The sequence below is a fragment of the Aethina tumida genome, chromosome 2, assembly GCF_024364675.1.
Source record: "Aethina tumida isolate Nest 87 chromosome 2, icAetTumi1.1, whole genome shotgun sequence".
NCBI classification, from domain to species: Eukaryota; Metazoa; Arthropoda; class Insecta; order Coleoptera; family Nitidulidae; genus Aethina; species Aethina tumida.
This window is the reverse complement of record NC_065436.1, coordinates 1,544,636-1,571,054: the sequence shown is the minus strand read 5'-3', so window position 1 is coordinate 1,571,054 and position 26,419 is coordinate 1,544,636. Positions and strand designations below refer to the sequence as shown.

Genomic DNA, 26,419 nt, shown 5'->3' with positions numbered 1-26,419 from the left:
TTTTATGATATCAAAGATTAAAGTTTATTTCATGATCAGAAGTCCACATATACAGTGTAGCCCATCTAAAATGTACTAGCTCAGAAGATGGTGGATAAAAACTCTCTGCATGTCATAAAAATTGCTTCCCATATCATCTTATTGAAACAATGACATAGTTTACTCTTATAATATCAAAAATTAAAGTTTATTTCATAATCAGTACTCCACATATACAGTGTAGCCCATCTATGATGCACTATCTCAGAAGATGGAGGATAAAAACTCTCTGTATTCTCTGTGTATCATAAGAATTGCTTCCCTTATCATCTTATTGAAGCAATGACATAGTTTACTTTTATAATATCAAAGATTAAAGTTTATTTCATGATCAGTAGTCCACATATACAGTGTAACACATCTAAAATGTACTAGCTCAGAAGATGGTGGATAAAAACTCTCTGTATGTCATAAAAATTGCTTCCCATATCATCTTATTGAAACAATGACATAGTTTACTCTTATAATATCAAAAATTAAAGTTTATTTCATAATCAGTACTCCACATATACAGTGTAGCCCATCTAAGATGCACTAGCTCAAAAGATGGAGGATAAAAACTCTCTGTATTCTCTGTGTATCATAAAAATTGCTTCCCATATCATCTTATTGAAGCAATGACAGTTTACTTTTATAATATCAAAGATTAAAGTTTATTTCATGATCAGAAGTCCACATATACAGTGTAGCCCATCTAAAATGTACTAGCTCAGAAGATGGTGGATAAAAACACTCTGTATGTCATAAAAATTGCTTCCCATATCATCTTATTGAAGCAATGACATAGTTTACTCTTATAATATCAAAAATTAAAGTTTATTTCATAATCAGTACTCCACATATACAGTGTAGCCCATCTAAGGTGCACTAGCTCTGAAGATGGAGGATAAAAACTCTCTGTATTCTCTGTGTATCATAAAAATTGCTTCCCATATCATCTTATTGAAGCAATGACAGTTTACTTTTATAATATCAAAGATTAAAGTTTATTTCATGATCAGAAGTCCACATATACAGTGTAGCCCATCTAAAATGTACTAGCTCAGAAGATGGTGGATAAAAACACTCTGTATGTCATAAAAATTGCTTCCCATATCATCTTATTGAAGCAATGACATAGTTTACTCTTATAATATCAAAAATTAAAGTTTATTTCATAATCAGTACTCCACATATACAGTGTAGCCCATCTAAGATGCACTAGCTCTGAAGATGGAGGATAAAAACTCTCTGTATTCTCTGTATATCATAAGAATTGCTTCCCTTATCATCTTATTGAAGCAATGACATAGTTTAATTTTATAATATCAAAAATTAAAGTTTATTTCATGATCAGCAATTCACATATACAGTGTAGCCCATCTAAGATGCACTGGCTCAGAAGATGGAGGATAAAAACTCTCTGTATTCTTTGTATGTCATAAAAATTGCGTCACATATCACCTTATTGAAGCAATGACTTAGTTTACTTTTATAATATCAAATATTAAAGTTTATTTCATGATTATTACTCCACAGATACAGTGTAATCTATTTAAGATGCAGTAGTTCAGAAGATAGAGAAGAAAAAACTCTCTGCATGTCATAAAATTGTTTCCTATAATATTCATATAATGAAAATTATTTTCTATATTGTCACATTGATATATTTCACATTTATCATAACAAAAGTAAAAGTATCGTTAAAAAATCCCATTCCCACAACATTCACTGATGCAACAGAATCGCAACAAACGTCCGAAGATCAAGTGCGGTGCAAACGGCACAAAGGGACACAAAGGACGGCACACTGTCTCAAATCAAATGGAAATTAAACAGGGAGGCGTGTTAGTAAAGTTAATGTAACGTTTCCGGTGTGCACGTGCCATTCCACTTCTATACACATCTTTTAATCCTCAACGCACTTGATTCCCACTGATTCAGTGGTGTGTACCTCTCATCGAATTCGTTCACTTCATTTTTGTTGTTAATTCATTCTAATGTTTAATTAAAAGGTAAATGAAGTCCTTTAAACTGTTCAGTTTACTTAATTTATTAATTTAAGTTTTTTAGTTTAGTGAATTTAAAGAGCCAGACTCAATAAAAATTGGGCCCACAAAGGAACCTACCGCACGCACATCCATGGCACAATTATTAAAATAAAAAAGAGTGAGTGACACGTTGCCTAATGGGCAATAACGAAACGAAAACCGATGGGAATGATTTAGAAGGCTGTGGTCGTGGTAGCCGGAACCCGGGGCTAAAAGTCGGACGTATCGAGGGCGGTCAATCTTAAATCATGGTCCCATATCGCGGTAATTAGTGCTTCTGAACGGAGTGCGGCTCACCGTGGGCAGATTAAAACGGTGTTCCGCGTGCTAATTGGCCACCAATCGATTTATCGTCGATGGGATCGTGTAGATATTGTCGTCGATTAAATTGGTGGATCTGCTGCGTTTGGTTTATGTCTTTCGTATCTTGGGCCAACGGTTCGGAATGAACAAGTGGTTCTTTAATTTTGTTAAGTGCTGCTCTTTTTGCCAAGATAGTTTCTTTAAATTGTTTCCAATATTTACACATATTTTAGGACGTTTAAAGTTTTATATTATATGTAGATATTCTTTATAATATTTTTAGATTTCTAATAATTATTTAAAATCTTTAAATTATCTACAAACATTAAAGACTCTTTAAAAATTTTGCCATTTATGAAAAATTTCATTTCTTCTTTCATGATTCTTCTTGATCATTAATTAGAAATTATTATTTTCTTTAACTTTTTCAGTTTCTGAGAAAGTATCTCAAATTCTTAAATTAAATACAAGAATTTAAAGATTTAAAAGAATTTTGTCATTATTGAGATATTTTAAGTTCTTTTACTTTGTTGATTTTCCTGAAACTTTAATTAGGAATTAAATTGTTTATTTTCTTTAAAAGCTTTAAATGAAGTTTCTCAGTTTCTTTCAAATTCAGTTAATCTTCAATTCTGTAAAGTTTTCAAGTTTTAGTTTTTAACTTTTTCATTCTCCAATAACTTTAAATAACTGAAACTGTTTAATTACTTATTAAATTGAGATTTTTCTGACTGAAACACAAGTAATTATTATTAATTACTAAAATCATCAAATTAAATACAAAAATTTAAAGATTTTAAAGAATTTTGTCACTATTGGAGATATTTTAAGTTCTTCCACTTTGTTGATTTTCCTGAATCCTCAATTAGAAATTAAATTGTTTATTTTCCTTAAAAGCTTTGGATGAAGTTTCTCAGTTTCTTTCAAATTCAGTTAATCTTCAATTCTGTAAAGTTTTCAAGTTTTAGTTTTTAACTTTTTCATTCTCCAATAACTTTAAATAACTGAAACTGTTTAATTACTTATTAAATTGAGATTTTTCTGACTGAAACACAAGTAATTATTATTAATTACTAAAATCATCAAATTAAATACAAAAATTTAAAGATTTTAAAGAATTTTGTCACTATTGGAGATATTTTAAGTTCTTCCATTTTGTTGATTTTCCTGAATCTTCAATTAGAAATTAAATTGTTTATTTTCCTTAAAAGCTTTGGATGAAGTTTCCCAGTTTCTTTCATATTCAGTTAATCTTAAATTCTGTAAAGTTTTCAAGTTTTAGTTTTTAACTTTTTCATTCTCCAATAACTTTAAATAACTGAAACTGTTTAATTACTTATTAAATTGAGATTTTTCTGACTGAAACACAAGTAATTATTATTAATTACTAAAATCCTCAAATTAAATACAAAAATTTAAAGATTTTAAAGAATTTTGTCACTATTGGAGATATTTTAAGTTCTTCCACTTTGTTGATTTTCCTGAAACTTTAATTAGAAATTAAATTGTTTATTTTCCTTAAAAGCTTTAGATGAAGTTTCTCAGTTTCTTTCAAATTCAGTTAATCTTATATTCTGTAAAGTTTTCAAGATTTAGTTTTTAACTTTTTCATTCTCCAATAACTTTAAGTAACTGAAATTGTTTAATTACTTATTAAATAGAGATTTATCTGATTGAAATACAAGTAATTATTATTAATTACTAAAATCCTCAAATTAAATACAAAAATTTAAAGATTTTAAAGAATTTTATCACTATTGGAGATATTTTAAGTTCATCCACTTCGTTGATTTTCCTGAAACTTTAATTAGGAATTAAATTGTTTATTTTCTTTAAAAGCTTTAGATGAAGTTTCTCAGTTTCTTTCAAATTCAGTTAATCTTATATTCTGTAAAGTTTTCAAGTTTTAGTTTTTAACTTCTTCATTTTCCAATAATTTTAAGTAACTGAAATTGTTTAATTACTTATTAAATTGATATTTATCTGATTGAAACACAAGAAATTATTATTAATTATTAAAATCCTCAAATTAAATACAAGAATTTAAAGATTTTAAAGAATTTTGTCACTATTAGAGATATTTTAAGTTCTTCCACTTTGTTGATTTTCCTGAAACTTCAATTAGAAATTAAATTGTTTATTTTCTTTAAAAGCTTTAGATGAAATTTCTCAGTTTCTTTCAAATTCAGTTAATCTTAAATACTGTAAAGTTTTTAAGTTTTAGTTTTTAACTTTTTCATTCTCCAATAACTTTAAATAACTGAAACTGTTTAATTACTTATTAAATTGAGATTTTTCTGACTGAAACACAAGTAATTATTATTAATTACTAAAATCCTCAAATTAAATACAAAAATTTAAAGATTTTAAAGAATTTTGTCACTATTGGAGATATTTTAAGTTCTTCCACTTTGTTGATTTTCCTGAATCTTCAATTAGAAATTAAATTGTTTATTTTCCTTAAAAGCTTTGGATGAAGTTTCTCAGTTTCTTTCAAATTCAGTTAATCTTCAATTCTGTAAAGTTTTCAAGTTTTAGTTTTTAACTTTTTCATTCTCCAATAACTTTAAATAACTGAAACTGTTTAATTACTTATTAAATTGAGATTTATCTGATTGAAACTCAAGTAATTATTATTAATTACTAAAATCCTCAAATTAAATACAAAAATTTAAAGATTTTAAAAAATTTTGTCACTATTGGAGATATTTTAAGTTCTTCCACTTTGTTGATTTTCCTGAATCTTCAATTAGAAATTCAATTGTTTATTTTTCTTAAAAGCTTTAGATGAAGTTTCTCAGTTTCTTTCAAATTCAGTTAATATTATATTCTGTAAAGTTTTCAAGATTTAGTTTTTAACTTTTTCATCTTCATTTTACATACACATTAATATTATACATTAGGACTTTAATGAATTTTGCCATTCTTGACCCTCTCAGTTCTCTCAATAGTCTTTAACTTCTTCATTTTTTTATATAATTCCTAAGATTTCTATTTTATAGTTCCTCCTAAATTATTTTTAGTAATTTTGTAGTATTTTGTAGTTTATACTTAATTAATTTTATTATCCAACTTTTGACACTATCTAATCAGATGAATGAGTAGATATATTGATGCTCCTGGAAGTAGGCCACCTCGTTCACCTGATTTGATGCCTCACAATTATTTTTTATGAATTACCCCAGACCCATAAATAACAAAGAGGAATTTTGGAGACATGTGTCCTTTTCCTTTTATGTGGTACCATCTGAAACCTTTGAGTAGTTGATACAAGACTGAATCTTTGTTTCATCAACCCTCCCCCGGTTTCAAGTTCATTTGTTCCGGCCCAACAAGCGTATATTAAAATGCGAGACCGACATGTTCGCGAATAAGTAAATAAAAGCGAACCGCCGTGGCAAATGCAGCCGGAACGGCGCACCGACGTAACGAAGTTGAGCGTTCCAACGGCGGAATACGGATGGATGGAACGTCCGTGCGTTACGCGACCGACGGCAGCGAGCCCGATTCGGATAACCGGCCGGAATACGAATTGGCGAGCCGGTAATTCGGTAATCCGGTTACCGGTGGGCGTTTTACGGTGGCTGACGCGTTTTCGTTACGCGGCTATCGCTGAAATGCACGTTGCATATTCATGACGTTCGCGGATGCGAAAGAAAAACGGGAGCGGGCCGAAACGGCGGTCCAATTATCGCGGATACCGGATCAGATTTATTCGCACATCCAATTTTGTCCCGAAGTAACTCATTCTGACTTGACTCTGAAGGTTTGCTAAAGTCTGTGGAGGGAGGGCTGAATTTGAAAGTTTTCTGACTCTGATGTTCCATACAAGTTCAATCAGTGATAAGTGTGGAAATGTTGCTGATCATGGCAACAAATTTAGATGGAAATGTAGAAAACACTCCAAAATATTACTCGCAACGTAAAGTCAGAGCAAATCCTGATGGGAGACTGAGTTATGAAGAGCCCACAAGTAAGACAACAAATGAGGTTTACAATTTCCTGTATGTACCTCTGGATGGTCACATTGTCTCCAATAAAAATTAAAGGTGACTGACTACTACAGACAGAGGCACCTCAAATTATATCTCCAGCTGGACAATGTCAGACCTTTTCACAAAAAATTGTGTGTCCAAAGATGCCTCATTCCCTGCCACCTCTACTTGATGCTGAAGGTCCTTCACAATCTGTAGAGGGGGGGCTGAATTTGGAAGTCGTGACTGTGATGTTCCATACGTGTTCAATCAGTGATAAGTCTGAAAATGTTGATGATCATGGCAACAAATTTAGGTCGAAATGTAGAAAACACTCCAAAGTAATACTCGCAGGGTGAAGTCAGAGCAAATCCTGATGGAAGACTGAGTTATGAAGAGCCCACAAGTAAGACAACAAATGAGGTTTTACAATTTCCTGTATGTACCTCTGGATGGTCACATTGCCTCAAATGAAAATTAAAGGTGACTGACTACTACAAACAGAGGTACCTCAAATTATATCTCCAGCTGGACAATGTCAGACCTTTTCACAAAAAATTGTGTGTCCAAAGATGCCTCTTTCCATGCCACCTCTACTTGATGCTGAAGGTCTGTCACAATCTGTAGAGGGGAGGCTGAATTTGGAAGTCGTGACTGTGATGTTCCATACGTGTTCAATCAGTGATAAGTCTGGAAATGTTGCTGATCATGGCAACAAATTTAGGTCGAAATGTAGAAAACACTCCAAAGTAATACTCGCAGGGTGAAATCTGAGCAAATCCTGATGGAAGACTGAGTTATGAAGAGCCCATAAGTAAGACAACAAATGAGGTTTTACAATTTCCTGTATGTACCTCTGGATGGTCACATTGCCTCAAATGAAAATTAAAGGTGACTGACTACTACAAACAGAGGTACCTCAAATTATATCTCCAGCTGGACAATGTCAGACCTTTTCACAAAAAATTGTGTGTCCAAAGTTGCCTCTTTCCATGCCACCTCTACTTGATGCTGAAGGTCCTTCACAATCTGTAGAGGGGGGACTGAATTTGGAAGTCGTGACTGTGATGTTCCATACGTGTTCAATCAGTGATAAGTCTGGAAATGTTGCTTATCATGGCAACAAATTTAGATCGAAATGTAGAAAACACTCCAAAGTAATACTTGCAGGGTGAAGTCGGAGCAAATCCTGATGGAAGACTGAGTTATGAAGAGCCCACAAGTAAGACAACAAATGAGGTTTTACAATTTCCTGTATGTACCTCTGGATGGTCACATTGCCTCCAATAAAAATTAAAGGTGACTGACTACTACAGACAGAGGCACCTCAAATTATATCTCCAGCTGGACAATGTCAGACCTTTTCACAAAAAATTGTGTGTCCAAAGATGCCTCTTTCCATGCCACCTCTACTTGATGCTGAAGGTCTGTCACAATCTGTAGAGGAGAGGCTGAATTTGGAAGTCGTGACTGTGATGTTCCATACGTGTTCAATCAGTGATAAGTCTGGAAATGTTGCTAATCAGGGCAACAAATTTAGGTCGAAATGTAGAAAACACTCCAAAGTAATACTCGCAGGGTGAAATCTGAGCAAATCCTGATGGAAGACTGAGCTATGAAGAGCCCACAAGTAAGACAACAAATGAAGTTCCACAATTTCCTGTATGTACCTCTAGATGGTCACATTGCCTCCAATAAAAATTAAAGGTGACTGACTACTACAGACAGAGGCACCTCAAATTATATCTCCAGCTGGACAATGTCAGACCTTTTCACAAAAAATTGTGTGTCCAAAGATGCCTCTTTCCATGCCACCTCTACTTAATGCTGAAGGTCCTTCACAATCTGTAGAGAGGGAGCTGAATTTGGAAGTCATGACTGTGATGTTCCATACGTGTTCAATCATTGATAAGTCTGGAAATGTTGCTGATCATGGCAACAAATTTAGATCGAAATGTAGAAAACACTCCAAAGTAATACTTGCAGGGTGAAGTCGGAGCAAATCCTGATGGAAGACTGAGTTATGAAGAGCCCACAAGTAAGACAACAAATGAGGTTTTACAATTTCCTGTATGTACCTCTGGATGGTCACATTGCCTCCAATAAAAATTAAAGGTGACTGACTACTACAGACAGAGGCACCTCAAATAATCCTGAAGGTGACGTCATAGTTTCTTGAAGTACTGTATTATTATTGAAAGATATTTAACTTACAATTACAAGATTTGTCATAATGGTATAAGAATTAAGTAAAAGAATCTTTTATATCTTTTATTGTCGATAAAAAAGTGTAGCACAAAAGTTCCACCCACAACCTTCAAAATCTGATAATTTTTTGTTTTAATATCTCCACAAGTTGAAACTGGAATTGTTTTAAAACGTTAAATGGTCGAAAAGTGGATGTAACGGAAAAGGAGAGTAAGTCTCCCGACGAAATCCCATCGTGATTGCGGGACAAAAACACGAAGTTAACGGTTGCCACGGCGACGAACCGTGGTGCGGGGTCTCGAAACTCGGGGGCGGCACCGGCGAATCGTGCGAGGGGTGTTCACGGGCTGATTGTAAATCCGGAAACGAGCGTCTGAGACGTTCGCAGTCAGCAATTGAACGACAAAAGTCCGGTAACAAGGGAACACTTCCTGGATGATGGCGCGACTCATTATCGGCCGTCGCGACGGTTGATTCACGATCGCGGGGGCGGCTGATGCAAATTGGCGGTGTCGCTGACAAACAGGATTCCGGCTGGATTCGGTTGGGGAAACGTGGAATTTCATTTTCTGTCTTTGATTAAACGTCACTCCTTCTTACTATATGATTACATTAAGAAACTGTCTTAGTAAATTTAGAAAAATACCTTATTTTTCTTGTTGCATATTTTTTTAAATAATACAACAGATTAGAGTTCCATTTTTTTTATTTTACTTACAACCAATTCAGTTTATAAGTAACTTATTATAATATTAGTAATATATTTATGTATTTTTAGATGATTTACCATCGAGTTCATCCCTCTATCCTTTTATTTTTTAATCCCATTACATCCAACCCCATTAACCGACCACAAAAACCCAGTTTCGTCTGCCACATCCGTAAATAGTCAACAGGAGGTCCTGTCAACGAACCAGAGAACAAACACCCGTAAGTTATGGCACCACCTGAGTCGAAACTCACCTCTTTCACCTCATCTTCTAAACGGTCACCTTCCCTTTATTCGCTCTTTCACGCCAAGAAATTTATTATGTCTCACATATTTATGAGATATTTTTTTATTATTATTTAATTTGTGATGGAAAAACAAGCATTTGTGCCAAAAAACCGATTGTTGTTGTTGTTACATTTGTTTTCTTTTTCTTGGGTGGTACCATAGAGTTGGGTACGTAGGCGATATTTATCACGACGATTTAAATATGCAAAGCGACTTAAATCTTGTCACAAACAATGGTGGATTTTTTATCGGGATTTATTCAAAGTTTCAAGTGTGTTTGGTGACGTGAAGCAATCTTACAGCATTCTTGGCATAAATGTAAGTGATAATTAAATTATTATAAATAAAATTAATAGTTTATAATAATAATTTTAATAAAATTAATAATTTATTTATTTTATGTTTTGAAGTTTAAATAAAATAAAATTAAAATAAAATAAAATAAAATAAAATAAAATAATAAAATTGAATAAAACTAAAAAAAATTGAATAAAATTGAATAAAATTTGAATAAAATTGAATGAAATAGAATGAAATAGAATAATATTGGATAAAATAGAATAAAATTGAATAAATTTTTATAAAATTGAACAAAATTTAATAAAACTGAATAAAATTTAACAAAATTGAATGTAATAGAATAAAAGAGAATAAAATTGAATAAATTTTTATAAAATTGAATAAAATTTAATAAATTTGAATAAAATTTAACAAAATTTAATGTAATAGAATAAAAGAGTATAAATTTGAATAAAATGAAAAAAATTGAATGAAATAGAATAAAATAGAATAATATTGGGTAAAATAGAATAAAATTGAATAAATTTTTATAAAATTGAACAAAATTGAATAAAATTGAATAAAATTTAAGAAAATTGAACGTAATAGAATAAAATAGAATAAAATTGAATAAATTTTCATAAAATTGAATAAAATTTAATAAATTTGAATGTAATAAAATAAAGGAGAATAAAATTGAATAAAATTGAAAAAAATTGAAAAAAATTGAATGAAATAGAATAAAATAGAATAATATTGTATAAAATAGATTAAAATTGAATAAATTTTTATAAAATTGAATAAAATTTAACAAAATTGAATGTAACAGAATAAAAGAGAATAAAATTGAATAAAACTGAAAAAAATTGAATGAAATAGAATAAAATAGAATAAATTGGATAAAATAGAATAAAATTGAAATAATTTTTATAAAATTGAATAAAATTTAATAAAATTGAATAAAATTTAACAAAATTGAATGTAACAGAATAAAAGAGAATAAAATTGAATAAAACTGAAAAAAAATTGAATGAAATAGAATAAATTGGATAAAATAGAATAAAATTGAAATAATTTTTATAAAATTGAATAAAATTTAACAAAATTGAATGTAATAGAATAAAATAGAATAAAATTAAACAAAATTCAATAAAAATGAATAAAATTTAATAAAATTTAATAAAATTTAGTAAAATTTAATAAAATTTAATAAAATTAAATTAAATTGAATGAAATGGATCAAAATAAAATACAATAAAATTAAATAAAACAGAATAAAAATTAATAAAATTGAATAAAATTTAGTAAAATTGAATAAAATTGAATAAAATTTGATAAAATTGAATAAAAATAAATAAAATTGATAAAAATTGAATGAAATAGAATAAAATAAAATAGAATAAAATTGTATAAAAATGGATAAAATTGACTAAAATAGAATAGAATTGAATAAAGTGGTCTAAAATAGAATAAAATAAAATAGAATAAAATTAATAAAGTTTAATAAAATTTAACAAAACTTATTATTTATATTTAATTTTTTATTAAAAGTCAAAAAAATATATATTTGTAAACATAATTTAAATTATCTATATTAAGACAATATTTTTACTGTTTTTAAAGGAATAGTTTTTGAAAAATTTAGTCAATAAACATAGTTAATTATGATTAATTTCAGAAAAAATTAAACACATTAAAAATAAATAAATAAAAATACAATTAAAAATTATAGATTCAAAAAAAAAATACTAATGCTTTGTTTTTTTTGACAAAAACATTTTTTCTACTTTTAATAATTGAAAAATATTGTTTTTTTTTTAAATGCACAAACAACACACCCAAAATACTATTTTAAAATCATAATCTTACTTATAATAAAATATTATTAAATAATTATATGTTATATTAAAAACTTGTCTACATTTTAAACATTTATGAATAAACTGTCATTTTAAAAGGTGCAACTATTGATTTCATTGTTGTACGTTCACGATAAAAATTAAATAACCGCTTCATCCCCAGCGTGGGAGGCAAACACCATTTAAAATCTTCGTCGATCGAACGGAATTTTTAAATTCGCCAAATCACGCGCCATCGCTAAACAAAACAATCCGCTCGCGTGCACAGACGCCGCGTCCGGCCGGCGTGCAAAAACGCACGGGGAAAAAAGTGTCCATTGCCCGACTTGACGGTGCGATCGCACAAATCATTCGTGGCCGCGCGACGAGGGGGGCGGCGCGTGCGGCCCCCGAATGGGGCGTGTCGACCAATGGGAACGGGCCGACTGTCCGCACCGTTCGGATGGTGGATGGGCCGGTCGCTCGTCGGCTCTTCGGCCGGACAGTCGGTTGCGCACGTCGGACGCGGGACGGTGGATACGTGACAATTGGTTTCTGCACGCCGGATCTTTGATCTTCGATCTGGGATCGATGCGGGACGTTTGACTTGCGGACGGATTGTTGGTTTTCACTCTTGTTGGTGGGATTTTTTTTTTATTGGTGGTTGGTGCAATTTCGTTGTTATTATATTTGGTTTGATTTGGTGGTAAGCTGGAGGCGATAAGTGAGATACGTTGCGGAGAAATGAAGGTGAGTTCATAAATAAAATATAATATACCATAAATTATTGAATTTAATATACCATACAAATATGTACAATTTTTACAAAATAATGTAATATATTATTAAATTTTAACAGTTTAGTAAAAAAAATAGTAAATTTTTAATATTATACATAAACTTATGTTTTTATTAAGTTGACTTGAGAGAATAATTAAATTAAAACACCACTATGTTTTTTAACAATTAAGAATTTAATAAATAAATAATTAATTTATAATTAATACATATTAGTACCTACATTATGAACAAATTATAAATATTTATATTTAGATATAAGGAAAAAATGTAAAAATAAGAATATATTTTTATTAAAAACATACAAAATACTTTAAATTTATATATAAATAAAGATATATAACATATATTAAACATAAAAAATAATTGAATATATTGTTATAATTAAAAACATACAAAAACCATTCGTTCATTAAATAATTAATATAATATTTTTAATTAAAAACATAATTAAAGAATATTTTCTCTATATTTGTAAACATTTCTTTATCAAAAATATTAATATAAAAATTAAATTAAATAAATTTAATTAAAGTAAAAATTATTTAAGAACAAAATAACAAATACAATGTGTACAATTCAAAATAATAGTTGTTTAAATTTATATTCTGATAAAAATATATTTTTGAAAAATTTTTTTATATATTTATTCATTTAAAATGTTAACTGTATATAAAAAATAAAACAAATTAATTTAATTAAAATAAGAACTATAATTTTTGATTGAAAACATACAAAAAAATAGTTATTTAAATTATATGTTTTTGATTATAATAAAAGAATATTTTCCAGATTAAATTAGTATATAAAAAGTATAAAAAATAAATAAATTAACAATATTATTATATTAATATTAAATATAAAGAATAAAACGTTGCTGATAAAAAATAAATAAAATATTATTTAATTAAGAACATACAAAATACAAAAAATAGTTATTTAAATTCATTTTTTTTATATTTATAATTATTTGAATTAAAATTCGTTTAAGAAAAATTAATAAACATAATATTTTTTAGTTAAAAACATACAAAATTCAAAATATAGTTATTAAAATTCATATTTTGGTTTATAATAAACGAATATTTTTCCATTAATTTTATTCAATCATTTATAAAAATTTATTAAATGCAACAAATAAAGTAATAAATTATATTAGAATTTAAATTCGTTCAAAATAAAAATAATAAATAAAATATTTTTTTAATTAAGAACATAAAAAAATCAAAAAATAGTTATTTAAATACAAACTTTTTATATTTATAATTAATTGAATTAAAATTCGTATAAGAAAAATTAATAAACATAATATTTTTTACTTAAAAACATACAAAATTCAAAAAACAGTTATTTAAATTTACATTTTGGTTTATAATAAACGAATATTTTTCCATTAATTTTATACACCCTTTTATAAAAGTTTATTAAATGTGACAAATAAAATAATAAATTTTATTAGAATTTAAATTAGTTCAAAATAAAAATAATAAATAAAATATTTTTTTTTTTAATTAAGAACATAAAAAAATGAAAAAATAGTTATTTAAATACAAACCTTTTATATTTATAATTAATTGATTTAAAATTCGTATAAGAAAAATTATTAAGTAATATTTTAAAAACATACAAAATTCAAAAAACAGTTAATTTAATTCACATTTTCGTGTATATTAAAGAAATATTATTTCAGTAAGTTTATACATTCATTTATAAAAGTTTATCAAATGTAACAAATAAAATAATAAATTAAATTAGAATTTAAGTTCGTTCAAAATAAAAATAATTAAATAAATTATTTTTTTATTAAGAACATACAAAATTCAAAAAATAGTTATATGAATTCAAATTTTTGATATTAATAATTAATTGAATTGAAATTCCTTTAATAAAAGTGAATAAACATAATATTATTTTAGTTAAAAACATACAGAATTTAAAAAAATAGTTATTTAATTTCAGATTTTGTTAAAACCTTCAATTATTAAAATTATTAAATAAAAAATACTTTCATTTAAATAAATATTAAACATAAAAAATAATATTATATAATATAATATTTTTTAATTAAAAAAATACTTATTTAAATTCACATTTTGTAATTAAAAACATACAAAATAAAATAAAACAGCATAATAAATTATAGAAAATAAATATAGAAATAAATTATAGAAAATTAGAGTTTCAACTAAAATTAAAATAAATATGTAGTTAGTTAAAGTTTAGTTTTGTTTGTTTATGTGTGTTATAACTTATTAGTGTGGTCAGGATAGAAATCTATGAATAATTAGTCCTCTAATTTCAACAAAAAAAAATTAAGAATGCAAAACAGTTAAATAGTTAGAATAGTTATCACATCATCGTAGTAATGATTATTTCATTAATATGTTGCTATCTATTCATTTATCATAACATTTATTCGATGGTTCTTCAAGATTTATTTGATTGGTCCCCATTAATTCAACAATTTCAGACAATTTAACCTTTAATAAGAACAGTGATGAGAATTCTAAAAAAAAAATGTATTGGTACTCATAATTTTTAATAACATCAGACATATTTAACATATTGTTGTCCAACCGTTTTACGTCATGGCGTCGCTTTCGAATGGCAAAGGGCACAAAGGGTGCATTTCATGTTCCGCACTTTTATTGGCCAAATTTACACATGTAATGATTTACGATTTTACCTACAACGTTTCAACCCTCGGCCATTCTTATGGGGTGCATATGTAATTTACTTACGACAATAAATGCCCTTACTTGTTTTACTCTCTTCTCTGCTTCGTGTTTTCGACTTTTTGTGAATTTAAATAATATTTTTTGTGAATAAACAACTGTCGGTTTTCTAGTTGAGGAACATGTGTTGTACCATCTTAAGTTTTGTATGATGTATTGCTCAATATCAGGAATAATTACTTCCTCAATTATCTTTTATTTCAGCTTTAATTGCATTTAAACGAGTTTCTTAATTATAAATATATGCAAGAATCGAATATTATAAATTTTGTAATTAGACAATTTTTAACGCAGCGGGTGGTGATTTTTTTTTTCGGTGGTAATTTTCAGTCTGTAACAGTTGGTTATGTGTTTATGTCAAATTAATCCAGTTACTAACAACTTAATTATATTGAAATACATAATTTCAAATTAGTTGAAAGTTTAAAATACATACAGGGTGTCCCCAATATCCAATATCTTAAAAATATTGAGATAATGTGTAACTTTTTTTATCTCAAATAGAAATCATGATTAAATTTGCCTTTAAAATAAATGTTAAGAATAAATCATGATTAAAACTTTCTACAGTCATCTTTACTTACCTAAAAAGACAATAAATTTCCCAAATATTTTGAGATAATGTCCAACTTTTTTCAAATTTCTAATAAAAGTTAATTAGGATATATTTAAATGTATTTTTAATATTAATTGTCACCAAAATTATCAGAAATATCTTAGAGATAATTTCACAAATTGTATATTTTTGGCAAGCTTCTTTTTTTTAGCAGATTTTCGAAAAGAGTAACATTTTTGTTTATTTTTTTTATTTGATAAATCACAAAAACTTATAAAAGGCATTTCTACTTACCTCAAGTAAAATAAATGTCTTAAAAATTTCGAGATAATGATAACTTTTATATTTCAAATAGAAATCATGATTAATTTGTCTTTAAAATGTTGGAAATAAATCATTCTTAAAACTTTCTACAGACATTTTTATTTACCACAGAAAAAAAACAATAAATTTTTCAAATATTTTGAGATAATGTACAACTTTTTTCAAATTTCAAATAGGATATACTTAATGTGTTATTAAATATTAATTGTCACCAAATTTACCAGAAATATCTTAGACATTATAAAAAATTATAAAGGCATTACTACTTACCTCAAAGAAATTAAATCTCTTAAAAATTTCGAGATAATGTGCAACTTTTTTTATTTCTAATATAAATAATAATGATTAAATTTGGCTTTAAAATATTAAGAATAAATCATTTCTACAGACAACTTTGCTTATCTCAAAAAAATACAATACATTTTCCAAATATTTTGAGATAATATCCAACATTTTTCAAATTTCAAATAAAAGTTATCTAAGATATACTAAAATATATTATTAAATATTGATCATCTCCAAATCTACCAGAAATATCTTAGAGTTACTTTTTTGGAAAAATTTCAAATATTGTCTTATTTGGCAGATTTTCAAAAGGGTTAATAACTTTTTTGTTTATTTTTTTATTTAACAAACAATAAAAACTTATACTTTTCTACTTATCTCAAAAAAAATATCTAAAAATTCTGAGATAATATACAATTCCCAAAATAAAATATATCTCTTAAAAATTTCGAGATAATGTGCAATTTTTTTTATTTAAAATGTAAATTATAATTAAATTTGCCTTTATAATATTAGAAATAAATCATGTTTTCTAAAAATATATAATTTGAGATATATTTAAGATATCTTTGACTAAGATATTTGATAATTCTGATAAACTTTGAGATATTTAACATTTCTCTTAATACAATTAACCAAAAATTGTGATAGTACTGTTGTCAAGTGAGTTAATTTTAACACACTCCTGTAGAAAGTACTGTTTTTAATTTTTATAGAAGAAAATGTTAAATATCTCAAAATTTATTGGCCAATTTAATGTACCACATAAGTACCTGAAGAAAGTTTTATTATTTATAAAGAAAACAAAAAAAGGAATTGAATGAGTATGAAAAGATAAATGAATTAATAACATAATAATTTGAAAAATAACCGACAATCTAATGGACAAAAGTGAGATATTAATTACGGATGGAAAGAGGAAAATATCTTAACTATGCGCTTTGAAAGTTACAAATCGGATGCATATTTCACCGCAACGCCTCTTATTTGTGTTCACCGGATTTGATTAATTGCGCCGTTTAAGATTTGAATGATTTTCGAATAAATTTTAGGGAAGTGCCCAATTGTGCGACGCATGGGAACATATACATACAATGTTCTTCGGCGACTTTATGTCTTTTATCTTTTACCAAATCAACATTTAAAATATATATTTTATTTGGTATGTTTTTAATTTATTTTATTTTTGTTTTATATTTTTTTATTATAATTAAGGATATGAATTTACATTAATTATTCTTTTATTGGTATATTTTTATTGGTATGTTTTTAATTAATTAAAAGAAACATACTTAATTATTTTATTTAGTATGTTTTTAATTTACTTTATAATATTTATTTTAATTTTGTTTTATAATTTTTTTTTGTGTTTCGTTTTATTAATTAAAAAACATTACATTAATTATTCTTTTATTGATATTTTTATTTGTATGTTTTTAATTAATTAAAAAAAAACATACTTAATTATTTTTTTTTGTACTGTGAGAATTGTTAAAGAGACAATGGTGATTGAATAGCATTATTCACTCGATTGATAGGTCCTCGGATTTGGGATCTAGGTGTGGCCCGTTCCGGCGGTGGTAGCGGCGGCGGCGGCGGCGCCGCCGCTCCATATTACGGACGCGGGCGCATTATTATCTGTCATGATCGGAGGTGGAGCAAACACCGACGATTCAATAATGCTCTGCTTATGTTGCATGTTTGGTACGAATGTATTTAAATATTCGAATATTCTTCAAATATATTTTGTTCATTCAATATAAAAATATTCTAAATTATATCTAATTATTCGAAAATTTATTTAAATTAACTGATATTAAATTAATTTTATATAAATTTATATTATTCGAATAATTATTGTTCATTTAATGAATATCATTTAGAAATTTTGAGATATCTAGAAAATCTTAGAAAATATAAGAGACTTTCTATGATGAAAAGGATTCGAAAAATGAATAATTTAACGAATTTAATGACTGTAAAGAATAAAAAATGTATATAAATATAGAGAAACCTGCAGAATCTCAGAGAATTTAAAGAATCAAAAGTAACTTGATAATTAGAAAGATTCAAAAACTCTAAAGGATAATAAAATTAAATAATATAAAGGATTTAAGAAGAGTTTCAAGAATTTAATGGCTTTAAAGAGTGAAAAATCAATAAAAACCAATTAGAAATTTTGAGGATTCTAAATTGTCTTAGAATATATAATGGAGAAGAATCTGGTGAGTCAAAAGGATTCAAAAACTTTAAAGAACAACAAAAATGAATCATCCAAAGGATTCAATGACTTTAAAGGACAAAAACTTTATTATATGTTGATAATCCACCAAAAAATTGACAGAAATGTACAAAATTTTTTAACATTTAAGAGATTTTAATGAAAAAAATTCTGAAGGATAATAAGAAGGAAGAGTCACAATGATAATCCAACTAAAAAATTTGATGAATTTAGAGAATCTCAAAGAATATATGAGATTCTAAAGACTTTAGAGAATTAAATGGATTCAAAAACTTTAAAGAACAACAAAAATGAATATTCTAAAGGATTTAATGACTTTGTAGGACAAAAAATTTAATAAATCTTGATAATTAAACTAAAAAATTTAGAGAAATCTATTAAATTTTAGAAAATTTAGGAGATTCTAAAGAAGGAAGATAAAAACTCTAAAGAATAATAAAAAGAAGAGTCTCAAGGATCTAATTACTTGATAGAGTAAAAAATCTGATTAACTTGATAATCCAACTAGAAAAATTGAGGAATCTAGAGAATCTCAGAGAATATAAGAGATTCTAAAGACTCCTGAGAATTAAAAGGATTCAAAAACTTTAAAGAACCACAAAAATGAATATTCTAAAGGACTTAATGACTCTGCAGGACAGAAAACTGAATAAATCTTGATAATTAAACTAAAAAATTTAGAGAAATGTATAAAATCTTAGTAAATTTAGGAGATTCTAAAGAAAGAAAGACAGAAACTCTAAATAATAATAAAAAGAAGAGTCTCAAGGATCTAATTACTTTATAGAGTAACAAATCTTGATAATCCAACTAGAAAATTTGAGGAATCTAGAGAATCTCAGAGAATATAAGAGATTCTAAGGACTCTTGAGAATTAAATGGAGTCAAAAACTTTAAAGAACAACAAAAATGAATATTCTAAAGGATTTAATGACTCTGTAGGACAAAAACTTCAATAAATCTTGATAATTAAACTAAAAAATTTAGAGAAGTCTATAAAATCTTAGTAAATTTAGGAGATTCTAAAGAAAGAAAGACAGAAACTCTAAAGAATAATAAAAAGAAGGGTCTCAAGGATCTAATTACTTGATAGAGTAAAAATAATTGAATAAATTTTGTTAATTAAACTAAAAAAATTAGGGAAATCTATAAAATCTTAGAAAATTTGAGAGATTTTAAAGAAAGGAAGACTGAAGAACAATAAAAAGAAGAGTCTCAAGGATCTGTAGGGATTGAAAAACTAATAATCTAAAGAATCTATTGACCTAAAAGAATAGAACATCTAACTCGTCTTAATTGTCCTTTTGATAATCTAAAGAGAATCATAAATGACAAGAATCAAAAAACTCCAACAGCAGATAAGACGACGAACCTTTTATTAATTTCGCAGTGCATTTTTATGGAATGGCCAAAATTAGTGGAGCATCGTCGATTTCCCACTTGTTTAATAATAAACTCTCGGATGAAGGATACAACATTAAAAAAATAATGATAATAATGAAAATGCCAGTTAACACGTGTTTTTTAGTCGGCACCGTCGACAATAATTCCATAATTCCAGGTATCACATCGCCACACCGCATAAAAGAATACGAAATAAGTCCGGGGCCCCGAACCACACACACAAAATATGATGAATGGTTTTCGAAATTCCACTCGGATTCCGCTCTCGTATATGCATTATGTTATGTTACATCGTGTTTCGGTGGCTTATTCGGCACCCATCTCCCTCTTTCTTTCGCACTTTATTATAATTTTTGTTTTTTTTTTCTATTTATTTCGAGTTAAATTGATTTATATCGCTTTAATGCTCCCGCTATCATTATTTTAAGGACCGTGTAAAACGTGGTCGGATCGGTTTTTGGTGCCTTTTATGTTGTGAGTTATTGGTTTTTTAGATTTTATTTTTTTTTTTTGTGGGGCTCAGTTTAATATATCAAAAATATTTTAAGTTATCACCAAGACTTGTGTCTTCTTTCTTTAGAATCTCCTAAATTTTTGTAAATTTCTTCAAATTTTTTAGTTTAATTATCAAAATTTATTGAATTTTTTGTCCTACAGAGTCATTAAATCCTTTAGAATATTCATTTTTGCTGTTCTTTAAAGTTTTTGAATCCTTTCAATTCCCAAAAGTGTTTAGAATCTCTTATATTCTCTGAGGTTCTCTAGATTCCTCAATTTTTCTAGTTGGATTATCAAGATTAATCAGATTTTTTACTCTATCAAGTAATTAGATCCTTGAGACTCTTCTTTTTATTATTCTTTAGAGTTTCTGACTTTCTTTTTTTTAGAATCTCTTATATTTTCTAAGATTTTATAGATTTCTCTAAATTTTTCAGTTTAATTATCAAGATTTATTGAATTTTTTGTCCTACAGAGTCATTAAATTCTTTAGAATATTCATTTTTCTTGTTTTTAAAGTTTTTAAATCCTTTTAATTCTCAAGTGTCTTTAGAATCTCTTATATTCTCTGAGATTCTCTAGATTCCTCAAATTTTCTAGTTGGATTATCAAGATTAATCAGATTTTTTACTCTATAAATTAATTAGATCCTTGAGACTCTTCTTTTTATTATTTTTTAGAGTTTCTGTCTTCCTTTCTTTAGAATCTCCTAAATTTTCTAAGATTTTATAGATTTCTCTAAATTTTTTAGTTTAATTATCAAAATTTATTGAATTTTTTGTGCTACAGAGTCATTAAATCCTTTAGAATATTCATTTTTGCTGTTCTTTAAAGTTTTTGAATCCTTTCAATTTCCAAAAGTCTTTAGAATCTCTTATATTCTCTGAGGTTCTCTAGATTCCTCAAATTTTTTAGTTGGATTATCAAGATTAATTAGATTTTTTACTGTATAAAGTAATTAGATCCTTGAGACTCTTCTTTTTATTATTCTTTAGAGGTTCTGTCTTTCTTTCTTTAGAATCTCCTAAATTTTCTAAGATTTTACAGATTTCTCTAAATTTTTTAGTTTAATTATCAATATTTATTGAATTTTTTGTCCTACAGAGTCATTAAATCCTTTAGAATATTCATTTTTGCTGTTCTTTAAAGTTTTTGAATCCTTTCAATTCCCAAAAGTCTTTAGAATCTCTTATATTCTCTGAGGTTTTCTAGATTCCTCAAATTTTTTAGTTGGATTATCAAGATTAATCAGATTTTTTACTCTATAAATTAATTAGATCCTTGAAACTATTCTTTTTATCATTCTTTAGAGTTTCTGTCTTTCTTTCTTTAGAATCTCCTAAATTTTCTAAGATTTTATAAATTTCTCTAAATTTTTTAGTTTAATTATCAAGATTAATTTTCGACCACATTTTCTTTATATTTCTTCTTTATGCCCTTTAGATCCTTTAAGATTTTTTTTCACTTTTTAGCTTATTAGTTTCTACATTAAATCAAGTAGAAAATCATTAATAATAATACAAATAAAAATAAATCTGCCATAAATTTTTAACAATTTTACACATTTTTTAGAATAGTGTTTATATTTTTTCAGTCACCATTCAAAACTAGTTTTTTTTGTATTAAATAACCACATATCAATGGTGAGTAACGATAACTCTTTACAACTGTCGAAAACCAAAAGAACATTTGTCATTTTTCTGACACTCACAGCTGTTCACTAAAACCAAAAAACCACTTGTCTACCTAAACCCAAACTGTTCACCAGATTTGTTCAGATTTTATTTGTGTGTTAAATAGAATTACACCAAGAAACCATTAATAAAATAAATTTTTATTTTGACAATTAATCAAGTGGTAAATTTGAAAAATCAGTCGTAATTGTTTCAAATTCTTGTAAGTTTGGAAGTTGCAAAACAGCCCTTAAATCTCCCAAATGTAACCGTGTTTCCCCTAATCTGCTCAAAACTTCCCCCAAAGCTGAAAAAGCGGCGTTACAACGAATTCGTCAGAAGTTCTCAAGGAAATCAGCATAATCCACCCCTCCACGATGTTCACCCGCTAATAGAGTTAAACAAACGAACCGAATGAACGGAGTGGGGTGGCGGGGGCGCGTTTGATCGGTCAATTTTTGGGGGCCCAGTGGTGGTTCGGTAACGAGTGGTAATGAGCGCAGATAACACATGTAAGTGTTAGGTGACTGGGTGGCGGACGGGGGGTTTCGCCCCCGAGCGGGCGCACAATGGGGACCCCCTCCTGGTCCGGCTCGACGCACCAGCTGAACGTTCACGCTGCGGACCGACGGATAACGTCACGGCGGATCAATCAAATCTTATAGTGTTTCGATAACTTTATTCTAAACGCCATTCAAAAAAAAAAATTATTATTTATAATTTCTTTGACAAACATTGTCTACCTAAATATTTAAAAAATGACTTTTCGTCAAAAAGTATAACAAATTAAATGTCCAAATAATTTAAAATATCTTAAAAATCAAACAAATTTTAAAAGTTAATCGTTTCTTGGGAATTAAATAATTCAAAATCTATAAAGAATCATAAAATTGAGAGTCTCAAAAATCTAATGACTATAGAATAAAAAAATTAATTAATCTGGATAATCAGTCTAGAAATTTTAAGTATCTAGAAAATCTTAGAGACTATAAATGATTCTAAAGACTCAGAGAACAATAAAATAGAATATTCCAACAGATTTAATGACTCTAAAGAATAAAAATATTCATTTAATAAATATTGAGAAATATGCAGAATTTTAGAGAATTTTAAGAATAAAAAGTTTCTTAAGAATCAAAAAAATTCAAAAAGAATAATAATAATTAATAATCTAAATAATTTAAGATTTAGAGAAATCTATAAAATCTTAGAAAATATAAGAGATTCTAAAAAAAAGAAAGTCAGAAACTCTAAAGAATAATAAAAAGAAAAGATTCAAGGATCTAATTACTTTAGAGAGTAAAAAATCTAATTAATCTTGATAATCCAACTATAAAATTTGAGGAATCTATAGAATCTATGAGAATATAAAAGATTCTAAAGACTCTTGAGAATTAGAAAGATTCACAAACTTTAAAGAACAGCAAAAATGAATATTCTAAAGGATTTAATGACACTGTAGGACAAAAAATTCAATAAATCTTGATAATTAAATTAAAAAATTTAGAGAAATCTATAAAATCTTAGAAAATTTAGGAGACTCTAAAGAAAGGAAGACAAAAACTCTAAAGAATAATAAAAAGAAGAGTCTCAAGGATCTAATTAATTTATAGAGTAAAAAATCTAATTAATCTTGATAACCCAATTAGAAAATTTGAGGAATCTATAGAATCTCAGAGAATATAAGAGATTCTAAAGACTCTTGAGAATTAGAAGGATTCAAAAACTTTAAAGAACAACAAAAATGAATATTCTAAAGGATTTAATGACTCTGTAGCACAAAAAATTCAATAAATCTTGATAATTAAATTAAAAAATTTAGAGAAATCTATAAAATCTTAGAAAATTTAGGAGACTCTAAAGAAAGGAAGACAGAAACTCTAAAGAATAATAAAAAGAAGAGTCTCAAGGATCTAATTACTTTATATAGTAAAAAATCTAATTAATCTTGATAACCCAATTAGAAAATTTGAGGAATCCATAGAATCTCAGAGAATATAAGAGATTCTAAAGACTCTTTTGAATTAGAAGGATTCAAAAACTTTAAAGAACAACAAAAATGAATATTCTAAAGGATTTAATGACTCTATAGGACAAAAAATTCAATAAATCTTGATAATTAAACTAAAAAATTGAGAGAAATCCATAAAATCTTAGAAAATTTAGGAGATTCTAAAGAAAGGAAGACAGAAACTCTAAAGAATAATAAAATGAAGAGTCTCAAGGATCTAATTATTTTATAGAGCAAAAAATCTAATTAATCTGGATAATCCAACTAAAAAATTTGAGGAATCTAGAGAATCTCAGAGAATATAAGAGATTCTAAAGACTCTTGAGAATTAGAAGGATTCAAAAACTTTAAAGTACAACAAAAATGAATATTCTACAGGATTTAATGACTCTGTGGGACAAAAAATCAATAAATCTTGATAATTAATTTAAAAAAATTAGAGAAATCAACAAAATCTTAGAAAATTTAGGAGATTCTAAAGAAAGGAAGACAGAAACTCTAAAGAATAATAAAATGAAGAGTCTCAAGGATCTAATTATTTTATAGAGCAAAAAATCTAACTGATCTGGACAATCCAACTAGAAAATTTGAGGAATCTAGAGAATCTCAGAGAATATAAGAGATTCTAAAGACTCTTGAGAATTAGAAGGATTCAAAAACTTTAAAGAACAACAAAAATTAATATTCTACAGGATTTAATGACTCTGTGGGACAAAAAATTCAATAAATCTTAATAATTAAACTAAAAAAATTAGAGAAATCAACAAAATCTTAGAAAATTTAATAGATTCTAAAGAAAGAAAGACAGAAACTCTTAAGAATAATAAAAAGAATAGTCTCAAGGATCTAATTACTTTATAGAGTAAAAAATCTAATTAATCTTGATAATTCATGAATAATAAATAAATGTAATAAGTCCATTTGGAAATGTTGAGGAACTTAAGAGAATGTGAAGACAGTTGAAAATTTATAACAATGTATAATCTAATGTTATCTACATTTTATATATGATTGAAACCCTTAAAAAAACACTCGGGACATTTCGTCCCATCAAAACATCGATTTCATTTATCTAACAGGACAGTTTACAGTACAAAACCGTTCATTTTTAAAGGATAATAGCATTGCTGCGTCATACAAAACGAAATGTGCATTTCATATAAAGGAGTTTGATTAATGAAGAGTGGGCTTGTTCAAAATGTTTGATTAATCTGTTTCTTCCACGTTATTTCACAACAATGTTCCTGTTATTTTTCTTTCTCTTTGTTTATCTTATCAATAACCATCAAGTTTATTGGAATATTCTCCATGTTTTTAAAAACAAATTACACCAACGTTCTTCTTTTTTATCTTTTTCATCTTCACCTTCAATAAATTTTTAAATATTTCCTTCCTTCCTTCCTTTTTCTTCTTCCTCCTCCATGGTAAGAATTTGAAAGACGTACGGAAGACCGAAGTCTGCGACCAACAAAGTCGCAGGTGAAAAGCGGCACAGGTCCAGAAAAGAAAAATAAACAGTTAAAAAAAGAAATCAACCCGACGATGATACTTGTTCTCGTAACACATCCACGGAAAACCATTAATTATACCGCTGACGTCCATTATGGGCAGAGGTGAACCGCCGCGCTTTCGTTTCCATCAGTTTCGGCCGCTTTGTGCCGATAAATTATGTCCCGAATGCATAATTCTTACGTATTACATCAAAATCCAGGTATAATAACGTCGGGGAGTTCAGGGATTTTCGGGTTCCAGTTCCGTTTCTCGGTTTCAATTAATTGGACTTCGGGGCTAATTTATTGATCGTTACGTCCAATAAAATGAAATTAAATTGTCCAACTTACGGTCCAATTTCTGTTTAACGAATGTTAATTTTATCATTAGAATAAATTAGGACAAAAACCAACAACTATATTGGATTGCTTGAGTAATTAATTTTGACAAGAACATGTGGAAGCCATTTATATTAATATGAAGTCTGGGAATTGAATAAATATTTAGACATTAATTTTTTGTGTGTTTCGTAACTTAAAAAAAAGTCTAAAGTATACAATTAAAACAGAACCAAACTTTCTAAGAAGTTATGTTTATAATGGAAGCAAAAACTTTTTATTTAAAACTTCTTCAATAATTCTGGGAAAGCTTTTAACCAATTCTGTACAAAATATAAACAGTTCTAAAGTTTTTAAGTAATTCTGTACAAAAGTCACAAAGTTTTGAATCTTCTT

At 27.3% G+C, this 26,419-nt stretch overlaps 1 protein-coding gene across 2 annotated transcripts in view; it reads left to right on the top strand.

Annotated features, from left to right (window-relative positions):
- The first annotated feature begins 12,262 nt into the window (after positions 1–12,262).
- LOC109601886 (LIM/homeobox protein Awh) overlaps positions 12,263–26,419 on the top strand; it is a 35,256-nt gene continuing 21,099 nt past the window's right edge. For both annotated transcript variants that reach the window (XM_020018184.2, XM_020018181.2), the window contains exon 1: positions 12,263–12,418. In XM_020018184.2, the coding sequence (XP_019873743.1) occupies positions 12,413–12,418 (6 nt within the window). In that variant the 5' untranslated portion in view covers positions 12,263–12,412. The remainder of the gene's footprint in view (positions 12,419–26,419) is intronic.